General features: G+C 37.4%; 1 protein-coding gene across 4 annotated transcripts in view; it reads right to left on the bottom strand.

Annotated features, from left to right (window-relative positions):
* Positions 1-15814, bottom strand: part of TP53BP1 (tumor protein p53 binding protein 1) — a 1265047-nt gene that overhangs the window by 334474 nt on the left and 914759 nt on the right. For all 4 annotated transcript variants that reach the window (XM_044077533.1, XM_044077532.1, XM_044077535.1 and 1 more), the window contains one exon: positions 14243-14428. In XM_044077533.1, the coding sequence (XP_043933468.1) occupies positions 14243-14428 (186 nt within the window). The remainder of the gene's footprint in view (positions 1-14242; positions 14429-15814) is intronic.

Below are 15814 nucleotides of genomic sequence, written 5' to 3'. Positions count from 1 at the left end.
ATACTGAAATTATACCCCCTAACTATGCCATCTTTAGACTAGACAAACTAAAAAAAGAAGGGTGGAGGGATAGCACTCCTGTATCTATCCAGACTCACTACAATTCCTTACCCACACAAACCACCCAAAATTCCTTAATGCCAAAGTACTAATACCCTAAAACTTAACAGCTCTAAAACAATCCGTCTCATAACAGTCTATATCTATCCAGGAAACAATGTAACAATCCTAGAAGACATACTGTCATGGACAACTGAAAATATCAAACTACAAACTGTAGTCTTAGGCGATATGAATATTAACTGGCAAGCCATCACTGCAAATTCTTCAAACACAAATATAAACCTCTACGGGTTTAAACAACTACTCACTGAACCTACAAGGTACAAAGACTTCACTAACCACTCTACTCTTGATTGGATCCTTGTATCCCACCCAACCAATTTCTCCTCCTCAGGTACACAACCAAATTCACTAAGCAACCATCTTCCAGCCTTTGCCATCAGAGCAACCATCCACCTCCCAAAAGAACATGTCATAAAAACAGTTAGAAATACCATTAGACTCCATCAAGAAACACTCAACAGCCTACTAAATGGAATAAACTGGTCACCCCTAAAAGTAGTACCACTAAATGATGCTGTTCAATACTGCTTTCTTAAAAATAACTGATAGTCTGGCCCCCATACAAACAAATAGAGTAAAGAAAACAAAAAAAAAAACATGGTTAACAGCAAACTGCATTGACCTCATGAAGCAAAGAGACATAGCATGGAACAACTGGAAACAAAACAGAACCCAACTCTCCAAGCTTATAAAACATTATGCAACAGAGTAACCAAAACAGTCAACAAATGTAAACAATCATACTACTCCAATCTCCAACTTCAACACAAATACAACCCCCCCAAAATGTTGGCACTGTATAACTACCCTTCCCAACCCAGGCTCAAACAAAGACCCCACCCTCACCTAGTGCCCCCCTGCACAAACTGCTGAATAATTTAACAAACATTTCATAAAATCCATAGCAGACCTACTCACCTCTACAAACTCGGGTATATCACAACTAAACCTAAACAACAACAACAATTCCTTAACACCCCCCCACAAAAGATCAGTCCCAAGACCATACTACTAACCAACAAAATAGCTCCAACGATACTTTCACTTTCCATCCCACATTCACCTCTCAAATAAAAAAAATACTAAAGTTCAAACCCTGCTCCACATCAGCAGACAATCACAAACTCCAATACCTAAAACTCATCACCAACTCAATTGTGTATCCCATCAGGATCCTAATGAACAGGTCACTCTCTGAAGCCACAGTCCCTCCAATATGGAAACTATCTCACATAACACCTAGTCATAAAGTAGGGCAATCCATGGACATCTCTAATTTCTGCCCAATATCAATACTATCCTCTCTATCCAAAATCATGGAAAAGTGTATTCACCAACAAATCATGAAATATCTACTCCAAACAACCTGCTCTCTCAAACTCAACATGGCTTCAGGCCAAATCACAGCACATCCACAGCACTACTATCCTTTATAAACACATTAACAAAGCCAGAGACAAAGGCCACCTAGTAGCAGCAATATTCCTCGACCTCTCAAAAGCATTCAATACTGTTTCACACACTTTTCTGCTCAACAGGTTCCAAAGTTACCTTCACGATAGGAAACAAGTAGTTAAATGGTCAAACCAACTCTCCCCTTCCTACCAAACCCCACAGGAGTACCCTAAAGCTCCTACTTAGGACCCTTACTATTTAACATATCCAACAATAACATATGCACCTCTTCTTCCCCAGAAACATGCACCTCTTTTTCCCAGGGACATTAATACAGTATGCAGATGACTCAACCTTAATCTACACCTCCCGTACCCTCCCTAAACTACTAATCAAAATCCAACAATTTTTCTCAGTAATTGAATCATGGCTTACAGAGTCCCAACTCTTTCTACATCCCCCCAAAAAACAAACATATTCTACCCCAGAAATACCACCCTCAATCCAGGCCAACTAAATATTTATGCAGCCAAGACCACCTTAGACATCGTTAAAAAAACTGAACTACTTGGTATTATAATTGATGATAAACTCATCTTTGACCCTCATATTCAACAAATATAAAAAAAACTACAAAAAACTAAGAATACTCTACAGAAACAGACAATTCATTACCACTACAACCAAAACTACCCTGGCTAAAATCTTCCTGCTCCCATCCACTTCTCTACAGTTCCTATATACTGAACAATCTGCTGAACTCCACCAAAACTAAATTAGAGAAATACTACAACAAAGTTGCAAAGGTCGCAACCAACTCCATCTACCACACACATCACTGTACATCATTCAAAGAATTAAACTGGTTAGAATTAACACAACAGCCTTCATACACACACACACACACACACACACACACACAATTACAGCACACAACCCATTTTACAGGTCCACTGCCAGTCCAGCTCTAGAAGCCATAATTCAACATTACAAACCAAATAGACCCCACAGAGCTGAAGATAAAAACCTCAATGAAATCTACAAACCTTCTAGAAACCCAGGAATATCTCTATACTCACACTCTATTGCTAAATCTTGGAACACCCTCCCTCCCAACATTAGGCCAACTCCTAGCCTACCTCTCTTTAACACCTTCCTAAAAGAACACCTAAATAAATCATGGCTATGCACATGCATAACCCCAGCCTAATACACAATCTGCCCTCCTATACCTCCTTCAATTATATTAACATGTCCACTACCATTAAGCACGGTCAAGACTGGAAAAATGTACCATACTACTCCTATCTTTCTACCTCCTTATGAACTAATCCAAACAACACAAGTATTCTTCCAATTCAAACATAGGCAGTGGCATTGTAGCATGTTAAAAGTCTTATCAAATTTATAATTTTGTGTAAACTTATCAAGATAAATGTGTAATATATTCACTGCATACTTATGTCTACTAATTTTGTTTATAAGTCTTTGTGTAAAGTGTTGCCACAGTTAAACTAGCAACATACTCACAAGCAAACTACAGTACACAAGTACACAGTAAGTCTTATCAATTTCTAAAATTGTGGAGCTTTTCTCCCCGGGCCGCCAGTGAAAAGAGGCCTTGTGACCCAGCTGAACTATCCTGCTTAAGAAATGCCAAATAAATAAGCTCTTCACCCTGATCCCCCTCTGGGGGAGTCACCAAGAGATTATCTAATTCACAATTGGCCCCTCAGTCTTCTCTATGCTTATCTCCAGATACCACTATTCCCCAAGTTTGTACAGAAAGCTTACCGGTTTAAGAGCACAGTTATACTTTTGGCCTTGTCCAATCTGGTTTCCCTTTTTGTGGCCTTATGTTGTGTATCCACCCTGGGTACTGCACACCAGTCCAGACTTCCTGTCTTATCCAATGGAGGTAGCTCATCTGAACATAAAAGGCCTCAAATTAACCACATGGTTTCTCCAGTTACAATGATGGCCAGACAGCCCAGACTTTCTTGCTTGATCTGACTTATCCTCTTGTCCTCTCAAAAGGCTTCTACTTGGAAGGTTTATGGAAGTTAGTGGAAGAGGTTTTCTATTAGAGGCCTCCAGAGAGATTTGGTTCCTTTTTTCTGCCCCAAGCTCCACAGTCATAACATTTTTAGAATGCCTCTTCAAAGAGCTAGCTTCACTATTATCAAAGCCCAACTGGCTGCCTCATTCTGGCAAAAATCATGCTTCTTTGGCTTTTTCTAAGTTGTGCAAAACCTTTCTGAAAGGCACCTTTTTACTTAGGCACCCAGTCAAGGACAGTACTCCTCCTTGGGACTCATCTACCTTCCTTCAAAGTTTGACCCAAAGTCTATTTGAACCTTCCGCCAAATCAGACCTAAAATTTTTGTCCTGAAGACCTTTTTCTTAGTTACCATTACATCAGCTAGATGAATATCTGAGCTCCAGGCCCTTTCATCCAAGTCCCTTTACCTGATCTTTCATAAGGATGAGGTGTCTATGTACTAACCCACTCTTTTTACCTAAAGTGGCTTCTGAGTCTACCTTTAACCAGATCATTAACATTAACCAGATCATTAACCTTCCAGTTTTCTTCCAAAAATTTTCCAATAAATGTGACTATATGAACATCTTTTGGACGTACATAGGTAACTTTTTTTTATCTTCACTGAACCAAAGATTTCAGAAAATATGACCAACTGTGTCTCTCTTTTTCTCATAACAGATTGGGAGTGGTAGATTCCCAAGTGACTTTAGCCAAATGGTTAAATAATTGCATACCCTCTGTCTATAAACAGTGAAGTCTGTCTTTGCCTAAGCCGCCAAGAGTACATTTAATGAGGTCTAAGGCAATCTCTTCAGCCTTTTGGTCAAGAGCTTAAACAGATGACATTTGAGTAGCTGCCTCTTGGTCCAGTGTTCACACCTTTATTGCTCATTACAAACTGGATTTGATTTCTAGAAAGAGAGCTGCCTTTGGCTCTGCAGTACTCCAAAATATCCTTCCTTCCATGAGGACCAGGCAAGGCTCATCTAGCTGGTGACTCTGTTCTATCAGTTGAGGAATGAATGAAAATTACATCAGATATAAAAGTTATCTTACTATAATGATGAATCTGTGTTGTCCATTTTCATTTTTCCTCAACTTCTCACCTTCCTAACCCCCTTCCCTTTCTTCCTGGAGGACGCCTAAAGGATTTTTCTTGGGAGACCATCCTTCCTTCTTTGAGCTCCAGTTCTATCTCTGCTGTTTCTTCACAATTGATTCTATATAGAATAACTTATTGTTTCTGGGGGCAGCAAACTCGATCTGAGTTATGTTAGATTGGTGGGGCATCACTGGTAAGGGAGGAGCTCGGCAGTTGAATCAGTGAATCTAATGAAAGCAGATGAGCTGGATCAAAGGTCAGACCCATCAGTTGAAGAAGAATGAAAATGGACAACACAGTTCTATGAGTAAGATGAGTATATAACTTTTGTTATATACACTGTTTTACTGTTAGAGGGCCAGTACGTCTTACTTTATACGTCACATTAAAATTTAGTCTTGTGTAACTAATTATGCGTGTCAAAGTACTGACTTTACTTCTGAATAAATTCATTACTGACCATACCTAAACATACACACAGCTATTTAATACAGTTTTGACAACGTAACAAAATGCTACAGAATGGAAAAAGGTTTAACAAGCTGAGTAGAGAATATGCAAAAGCTACTTTGGTTGAAATAGGAAGGAAATCTGAGACTGGTCAGTAGTAGGGAGGGGAAGAGATCATCAATCTTCACAGAAATGGACACAGACAATATAATTACAAGAAACAGCACTAGTTACACACAAGGCAGAGTGTAACAATTAAAAATTATATGGTGAAGAATCACAAGGCAACAAGAGAGACTCCAAGAAATGTTACTTAGTGACTGCATACAATGATGGTAATTTACACACACAACCAAGAGGCATTCTGCCATGTGTTAAAACAGTGGGTCTGGTTTACATTTGTCTTAAAAAGTTTAACAGTGGTATTTGACACCTGCCTAATTTTGGTATAGTTGGCAAAAAGAAGGTAGCTGCTGCCTGAGGTGCAGTGAAGATGATGTTGGGAACTTACATTTGTATACCTGGCACAAGGAGGAAAACTTTTCTGTGACAAGTTTATACGAAACAGGTCCCTTTAAACTGGAAGTTCTTCTCTGTGAATTCTACTCAGGGGGGTGATGGACATACACGATAAAAGAAGTATTAATGGGAGGAGGGTGAGGAGACAGAAGGCAGACTCCACAGCAATACAAAAATTGCACAAGACTGGTTAACATGGAAATATAATGTGTGTTATGACTGAGCAAAATCGTTAATGGATTAAGCTAAGAGTAGCGAACTGGGAACAATGGCAACCTTGGGCTAAAGTGCAGAGGTTAGGATAGGACATGGAAGAATTAGGAGGCAAAGTCATAAATTAAAGTATCAGAAATACTAAGAAAAGTGTATTAAGAAGGGATTTTATTAGGGGGTGGACCTGAGCACAGCTAACTATTGATATGGACTCAAAATGCCAAGACCTGACATGCCAGATAAAAAATGCAGGAGAGGTGTGAATATCAAACATCCTTCTCCTTTAAACTGCCTTTTTTGTAGGGGGACAGACCCCCCCCCCAGACTTACATATACCAACTCCAAGATCACCACACTGTGAAGAAAACTGATTAATCAGAGAAATGGCAATCTCTGACTTAGTATATACAAGTAAGAACTTTCAGTCACTCAGTCTCCACATTATGAGACTTGTCAGCAAAAATCTCAGCCTTTCATATGGTTACCTCTGCCTCCATGCTTTGATCATATTACTGCTTCAGCATGAAGGATAATAGTGCTAGGGTATTTAAGTGACCTTGTTACAACAGTTACATTAAAAAATCTGATTAGTGTATATATGCTGGTGATTCTGAAGGATGCCTTAAAAAGATGTGCAATTCTTTTAAAATGTTGTTCACAGACCATAAGGAAGGAGATCTGCAAGATATGGATGTGAAGCCGTTTAGGTATATGAGTTAAGAAACTAGGAGTGGGTAAATCAGAATGCAGCTCAAGGAGCACATATCTGAAGGTAGTACGTTATCTGTTCTGTAGAAAGAAAAGACAGGATAAAAGCTTAATGTCATAAGGTTATCTCACCATTTATAAAGGTGTCAAGATTCTTTCAGATTTCTTTTTAAGCAAGTTTGTTTGTTTAGTTATACTTTGTTGATTGCATAGGGGAACTGGTCCAAGGACCCTTTTCAGGCACAATCTGTGCCACAATAGCAAAGATAATAAGTACGAAATGGACTTAGGAATACAAAGTAAACAAAAAAATATATGGCCATAAAGGCACCTGACAAAGACTGCACATACAATACACAGTTGAGGTATGACACTGAACATGTACAAACATAAAACAATATTTATAAGAATCCATGCAGTATTAATGCCTAAATACACAATGTAATCTTCATTATAAAAAATAGAACTGTATGCAAGAATACTGCACAACTCTCTGTAAGATGTTACTACAGTGAATTGGACTAGCACTCAGCAAGAGAATTTTGAATGGCAGTAAAACAAAAAAACAGACTAAACCTCTAAAATTTGGAAGGAAATCACCAATACAGTGGAACCTAACAACCAGTGTACCATTGTGTTAGCTCACATCCTATACTACTTGCATATACTTTCTTTGGACAGATGGTTTCTTTTTTTCCAAAAATCTTTATCTGAATTCAGATTAGGCAACACAAACAATTGTACAGCAAATATAACCAACTAACTTCAAAGACCATAGAAATAGAAAGTGAGGTGTAGATAACAAATCTATTCAGGTTACATTTATATATCAATATCTCATAAACTACATACAGTACTATTTACAACAGTGCCATCAACCTAAAGTAGTTATATTTCTATTATTGGAGCTTAAAGAGAGAAGAACATGTAAAAAAGGAAGGGTGAGTATAGGCCCTAACTATACAAAGGTTGAAATTAAGAAGCAAAGGTTAGAGAAAAGGTAATCCAGAAAAAGATGATATTTACCTTGAGCTTGCAAGAATTGAAATGTAGGGAATCATAACAAAATGTGCTCTAATAATATATCCCAAAATTCAATAAAGTATTGATGAGTTTTTGGCTAAATTTTAGAGCTTTGTGAGCATTCAGGTATTTAATTGCCAGCTGCCTAAAGCCTTTCCATGATACTGAAGATCTATACAACCAATTCAGTGTGATATAAAATTTAATCAGAGAAAATATAGTAATTAAAAAGCAGGTTTGTACTCTGTTTAATCCCTGTGGAGGTATATGTAAAATGGCAAATACTCATGAAAGGGTATATTTTTCATAACCCATCTTGTGGAATCTGACTTTTAGGAAATAACAAAGTTTAAAGGCATGTTTGCAGCGCCAACAAATGTGGAGAAGGTCTTTTGCGAGTCGCAATAAGGACAAAGGAGGGACCGTGAAGGGTTGATTTTATTTTGAAAAGCAGCGGTATGGTAAGCATTGCTGATAATCAGTGTTGTGTATATTTAAGCTTTTTGAAAAAAAAAAAGTGTTTGGAAGTTAGTTGGATAGACTGTAGAATGTGTTTTGGGAGAAATTAATGAATATAAATTTATAATAAATTATATATACAAGTTATAATCTAACCAAGGATGAATATAAAGCTCTTGAAGAACTTAAGAGTAGGGACATCACCATTTGACCGGCGGATAAAGGGGGTGCGGTTGTGATTATGGCGAGTACTAAGTACGAGGAAAAGATGAGATTGATGCTCAATGATCCAAATACCTACACAGAAGTAAGAATGTGTGAAGTTAAAAAGATCATTATAAATGTGAATGATAGAGTTGAGGAGCTGTTTAGGTCACGGGTGATTATGGAGGAGACGTACAATTTTGTGAAGACAACAGATCCTGTTATACCCATGATTAAAGGGTTGCCGAAGGTGCATAAAAATAGACTGGACCCAATACTGAGGCCGATAGTCTCTGGCAGGGGCTGGGTGACTGAGTGTATGTCAGTATGGGTTGAGGGGCATCTGAAACCTGCAATGGAATTTGCACCAGCAGTATTAAAGGACACCCCCCCATTTTCTGACTTCTTTATATTCAGAGATGTCTCATCAAGATCGAATGCTCAGGCGGCTACTGGTTATGCTTGATGTTAACAGTTTATTTACGCTTATACCCAATGACATGGGGATTAAAGCAATTAGTGATTTTTTGACTGGGAAGAATGTAAGTGGTGCTGATGAGACTGTACAAATATGCAGTTTTCTTGAGCTTATTCTGCATAACAATGTGTTTATGTTTGGTATAAAGTATTACTTGCAGAAATGGGGTGTGGCCATGGGGACGGCATGCACCAACACTTATGCCAACTTGGTGTTGGCGCAGTGGGAGGAGTGCTATGTCCTTGGTCCCCATAATACCCAGAGAAACTTCTTTTACTTTTACAAAAGGTTTGTTGATGACCTCTTTATTGTTTGGACAGGGTCAGAAGAACAGTTGGAAGACTTTGTGGCTTATTTACACCAGAGCACTAGTTTTTGATCTTTTCTGTTAACCATTCTTCCATCTCAATAACCTTCCTTGATGTGGAGTTATTCATGGATACACGAGGGTTCCTGCAGACCAGGACTTATAGAAAGGATTGCTTGAAGAACACCTACCTGCAGAGGGGGAGCATGCACCCTCAACATGTCTTTAATAATGTCAAAAAAAAGGGCAAATTATGCGTGCCGCCAGACTGTGTAACCAAGATGATGTCCATGATAGAGAGACTGAGTTTCTGCTGTCATGCTTTGAGGAGAGAGGTTACTCACAGGGAGCCATAAAGATGGCAATTAGGGAACATCATGTGTGGAGGCAGACCTTTGCAAGATCTTGGTTTGGTAGAGATGGAGTTGGAAGTCCTACTTCTGAACTATCTTGTCGGACCAGACAGAGTCCAGGCTCTGTGATCAATACAGGGCGCCCAAGGTTGACCATTGGTCACAAAAGTGATATAAATAAAATAAAGAGGATTATACATGAGAATTGGAAGATCCTACAGTCGGATTACGGCATTAAAGAGATCATAGGTCCAGCCCATGTCTATGGGTTTAGGAATGCACCTAATTTAAAGAGACTGCTCTGTAAAGACTCTGTGGAATGCACTTCTGGGCAGCTTGGTTTGGGAGTGCAACAGATAGGAACATTTCCATGTGGACATTGTAAAGGCTGCACTTTTATGGATAGGTCTAATAAATTTCAACATCCGGTTACTGGACATTTATATTCTTTGAAAGGTTTTGCCAACTGTACTACCAGGAACCTGGTTTATTTAGCAAAGTGCCAGGATTGTAACTCTTTTTTTATGTTGGCAAAACCAATATAATGTTGAAGGAGAGGGTTTTACAGCATTGCAGCGACATAAAGACTGGTGGTGAGCATAATGCGCTGGCACAGCATGTTAAGAAAAAAATTGGAACATACTTTTAAATTTATGGTCCCGCAGTTATGTACTTTAACCAGAAGAGGGGGTGATATTTCCCTCAAAACAGAAGAGATTGAAGTTAACTGAATTGCAGATCTGCAGGCTGACAGAATGCCAGAACTTAACAGTGTTCTACCAATAAAGCCTGTTCTTAGAGGGCGTAGACCCTGGAAGTTGAATTGATTGGTCCTTCTGGAGGTTTGTGCTGTATTGCAATTTTACTGGCTGAGTGTGGTTTTTAAATAGGCTGTGTTTTATTATGATTTGTACTTGGATTTGAAAAAGAGTTGGATTACTTGAAAGAGCTTAACCTGGTTATTAAAGGTTTTACTCATACTCTGCTGTGGTGAATCCACTGGGTTTCATTGTTGCTGCATCAGTTACCTACCAAATTGGTCCTTTAGTTCTGCTACTTCTGGTCTTGTTTGTTTGTTAAGATTTAAATCATAGTTGGAAAATTCTCAAAATATGTTTATTCAGTTCAGTAATTTGGGAATATCTGAACTAGGTAGGGTAAAGTAAAGATTTAAATCATCTGCAAATACTGATAAAGTGAATCTTATTATACAGCGTGTGTACATGTTATGTTTTCTGTTTAATAAGTAAGAAAAGGGGTTCAATGTATAAGTTAAACAGATAAGGAGACATAAGGCATCCCTGTCTTGTTCCATTTCTAACTGGGATTCTATTAAAGGTGACCTTGTTTATATACAAAGAAGTGTAAGTGTTGGTACATAACATTTTGATAATTTGAGTAAAACTTGAGAATAATCCACAAACATGCAGCTCTGGTACAATAAAGGCTGTCTTCTATATATCAGGACCTGAATGGTCCAGATAAACCAAATGTAGTCTGATGAAAATATTCCAAAAAAATATTTAATAAAGATGTAAAAATCCACATACAGAGACAGAAAAATAAAAATAAAATCCACAATTCATTGACATTCACTGATTTCACTATATACATGTAATTATTTGAAAGGATGGTTCAGACAGCTCTATCTTATTACACTGTTTTACTATACTGTTTTTAAACTATTCTGAAGTCCTTTGTTGTATGCTAGTTCTTTAAATGATAATTAATTAAGTCTTTTATTGCCAGCCAATGAACTTGTATAAAAAGACGAATTTTTGTGAAGTTAATTGATTCTGAGGAAGTCTCCGGAGGGAGATGAAAGCGCTTAATCAGTGAAATCAGTGAATGTCAATGAATTGTGGGTTTTATTTTTATTTTTCTGTCTCTGTATGTGGATTTTTACATCTTTATTAAATAAATTTTTGGAATATTTTCATCGGACTACATTTGGTTTATCTGGACCATTCAGGTCCTGGTATATAGAAGACAGGCTTTATTGTACCGGAGCTTTTATGAACATACAATGTTTTTAGCAAAAGGTATTAAAAGTTTTATAGGAGTATATACATGTAATTATTTGAAAGGATGGTTCAGACAGCTCTATCTTATTACACTGTTTTACTATACTGTTTTAAACTCACTATTTCTGAAGTCCTTTGTTGTATGCTAGTTCTTTAAATGATAATTAAGTATTTTATTGCCAGCCAATGAACTTGTATAAAAAGATGAATTTTTGTGAAGTTAATTGGTTCTGAGGAAGTCTCCAGAGGGAGATGAAAGCGCTTAATCAGTGAAATCAGTGAATGTCAATGAATTGTGGATTTTATTTTTATTTTTCTGTCTCTATGTGGATTTTTACATCTTTATTAAATAATTTTTTGGAATATTTTCATCAGACTACATTTGGTTTATCTGGACCATTCAGGTCCTGGTATATAGAAGACAGGCTTTATTGTACCGGAGATGCACGTTTGTGGATATGCACGTTTGTGGATTGAATTTCAACTGCCTCTGTTTTTAAAACTTGAGGATAAGCCAAAGAAGGGTAGGATTGAGAGCAAGAAGCTTAAGTTGAATCTATCAAAACCTTTGCATGCATCAATTATCATAGCAAATATTGGAAGGTGCTTACACAGAGAGTTCTATTAGTACATCTAATGTGAGCATATTGTCACAAGTTTGCCTACACTGGATAAATCCTGACTGCTCCGGAGATGCAATGTTCGGAAGGATAGGTTTTAATCTGTTAGCCAATATTGTTGTAAAGATTTTAACATCTACAATAATCAAGGATATACGTCTATAACTCTTTGTATTTTTAGAATCTGCTTTTTCTTTATGAATAAAAAGAGTTTTAGAAGTGTACATCAGTGACAGAGTTGTTAATTATTTAATTAAAAAGGTATAGTAATATTTTAGAAATTTTTGGGGAAAATTTCTTGTAAAATTCTGAGGTAAAACCATTCCGGGACAGGGGATTTATTTGTCTTAAGTTTATTAATTGCCATAATTACCTCGATGTGTAATGGGAGATGAAAGAATTTTTTGAGGAGTCTGGTCAAGTTTTGTAAAATTTAACTGATTCAGAAATTGAAGATTCCCCTAGGGGAAAGATGGTTTGTTTTCCATAAATTTGCAAGTAAATAATTCCAAGTTTTTACAATTTCAGAATTAGAGCAGTGTTTTTTGCCTATGTAGTTTATTTCTGACATAATAGGAGTGGGTTTTCTTTAGTTTAATAAATGTGCTAACAGGTTAGAGGGGACTTGCGACCATTCTGAATAACTGGCCAGATTTTTAGTTTCCTGAAAAGCCAAATGTTGAGCGTTAAGCTGATCTCTTTTTGTAGTTTGAATAATTGATTTTCTGTCTCTTGTTTAAAGGTTAGTTGTAAGTCTGTTTCTAACTTAAAGATATTATTTTTAATTGAATTTTCTTTAGATTTCACCTTTTTTATAATAAGTTGCTTTACTGATGAGAAATCCTCTTATCTCAGCTTTAGTGGAGGCTCATTCAATATCAAAGGATAAGTGGGTAGTTTTTTAAGTACAGATTCCAGCTTCATGTTTACTTCTTCTATGTCCTCTTTCATTAGTAAGTTAGGGTTCAAACTCCAGTTATATCCCCTATTATAAGGGTTGTGTTTGAGTGTCCAGTTGATAGAGTGTAATTTTCAAATGATCGGAGAAAAATCTAGGTTATGTAAATAAGCCAATATCAACTTTTAAGAAAACAGAAATTAAGAAAAAGTCAGTTCTGGACCATACTTTATGACATCGTAAATAGAAAGTAAATTTCCCTTTTGGTGGGTTACAGGTTTGACAGTTATATGGATCAAATAGGCCAAAGTCGCTTTTAGCTCTGCAATTGTATCTGTGGCATATATGTTATATGGTTTCCTTGGATATGTTTTATCTGTTGAAGGGTCTTGATAAGAGTTCCAGTCTCCTCCTAAGATTAAACAGTGGTCCTGAAATTTTGAAAGCATCTTATATAGGGACATAAAGTTTTGTTGGTTAGACCATGGCGTGTATATGTTCAGTATTACGATAGGTTTATCTAATTGAGGGCAATTAATTGTTATATAGCACCATCTACCCTCTGTGTCAACATCGTATTGTATAATTTCATCCTGAAGTGAACTTTTAATAATTATAGCTACCCTGGCTCTATCTGTTTCTTTTCCAGAAGAATGATTGTTCTGATCCACTTTTTTTCTGTGTGTTGTAACCACTGCTCAGTTTGCATGTGTGTTTCTTGTGCTAAAATTATTTGAGCCTGCGATTTAAGTATGAGATGAAAAAAAATTCTCTTTTTGATTAATTGGATCTCTTTTACATTTCAAGAGTCGATCACCCACATATTACAATTATGCATTTTTGCATATTTTTAGTATTATCTTCTTTAGTGTAGTAAGGTATAGGGCCCTCTACATCTTGTAATGGTAAATAGCACTTGTCTCTTCCTGCCACAACCCCAAGCCTAACCGCTAAATGACCTGGCCCAGAAGATAGGGGAAAAGCATAGAAACTTACTTTACAAAGTGGAAATGGTAGATAAGTTGTCCAAAAGTGAACTTTTTCAAGTGTTTCCTTTAAGGGTATTTTCCCCCAAACAGCACACTCTTTCTGAATGTTTTAGGTTAGCATACAAATGAGGGGAATTCAGCTGTATAAATTTGAGAAATTTTTTCAGTAAAAATATATCTCAAAGGACAGAAATAATACATATCCTAACTTTCTTGTTACTGAACACACAGACACAGCTGCAAGGATACTGCAGGTGCTTATTATCTCATTTAGCACAGTTCTTTCATCTGTACAAGGGTACTTATGCTGCAGAAGACACGTCACTGTACCTGGTTCCAAAAGATCGGGTTAGCTGTCGTCCTTTTCTGCCTCTCCCTCGTGGTGTTGTTGTGGTTTTAAGAATATCCTTGGGCGAAGATCTCTCTCCAGCTTCTTCAACCAGAGGAAGTTCCAAATGCTCAGATTGTGCCGTTTGCCTCTGTGGAGACCCTGACTGAGCTCTGGTCTTTCGAGGACTATGAATACAAGCCAAGGTTTATTCATCTAAACACAGTGTTAGTAGTCACATAATTCAAAGTAATAGCTAATATAAATACAGAAAGCACATCCAGTGTCCATAAATACATTTCAAACTTAATATACTGTATTAAACAACTACTCAACTGCTGTACAGCTTTTAGATGAAGCTTCTGGGTAAAAGTGCAGACATGATATTTCTTAGCATGTCAGTTGATTTGAAAGAGGACCCTTTCTTTTTTGGCTCAGCCACTGATTTATTCTCTCCATCAATGAAACTGTGGTAGTGTTTTCTGAGAATCTTCTACATTCATGGATGTGCATACAAAAGTGCAGGCAAATGCCTGCAACGGTGTCATCTACTGACTTCATAACTACTGTTAAACCGTTAAAATGCCAGCTCATGCCAACCACTAGACATCACATCTTTTGTAAGTCAAAAACTAATGATGAATATTTCACATTCATATTGATAACCAGTAATGTGTATGTACGTACTTGCCAGACTTACCAAAAATTCAAGGCTGCATGTTGCAGTCATTAAAAACAGGAGGACAATCAGGCAACATTTAGCACCTTATCAAGGAGGGTCCCATTGGACTGTCCTTGAAAGGTCAATGAAAGGGTAAAATCATAAGCAGCAAGTCACCTGGGTGGAAAGAGAGCTTGCAGACAGCTGAAGTACAACATTTTACATGATGTCCTGAAGTTCAGATAAACTGAAGAAAGCACGACTCCTAACGATCAGGACAACAATGCTTGGTGAAAGTACACAACAGTGATAACTGTCTGCAGAACAAAAGTCTGAACTGGATGGATTCACGAAGCAAGCACTAGTAGAAGCCAAGCCTATACAGGTTTTTCAATGGGTGATTCACTGACCTATTGCAAAAGACTGTGCAACCAGCAGTCTACGTGGAAAGGGGTCTGCTTGGTGACTGTCAGTCATCTGCTCCCTGCAGGGAAGGAGGCAAACATCTGTTAAGTCTTCCTAAACTCATATATTTGCTGCAGGTAACACATGTAAAGAAAAGTGTGAACAGTTCTTTCTCTACCACTAGTGCCCCAACAAAGGAATCAGGGAGATGAACGGACTAGTCTAGGGACAACTCAGATATGACTTTTGGGAATACACATACTGTTCTCTGCACAAGCACTTGCAACTACTAAATCATGAGTAGAGGAGATAGCCACCATTTTTCAAAAGATCAAATTCAACATGAGTGAACAATGCACTTTAAATGCGATATAAGCAAGCATGCATATTATGAAGTCCAGATCCCACAGAAAGGAAGGAGTTCTTCAAAGATAAGTAGAAATGTAGAAATGCAGCACTTCTTTAAGGGACTGCATTACAAGGCTGTACTGAGACCACAATCCTGTTC

This window comes from Protopterus annectens, chromosome 7.part0, assembly GCF_019279795.1.
Source record: "Protopterus annectens isolate FY-2018-M chromosome 7.part0, PAN1.0, whole genome shotgun sequence".
Classification (NCBI taxonomy): Eukaryota; Metazoa; Chordata; order Ceratodontiformes; family Protopteridae; genus Protopterus; species Protopterus annectens.
The sequence above is the reverse complement of the archived record's forward strand: the minus strand, read 5'-3'. Positions and strand labels throughout refer to the sequence as shown.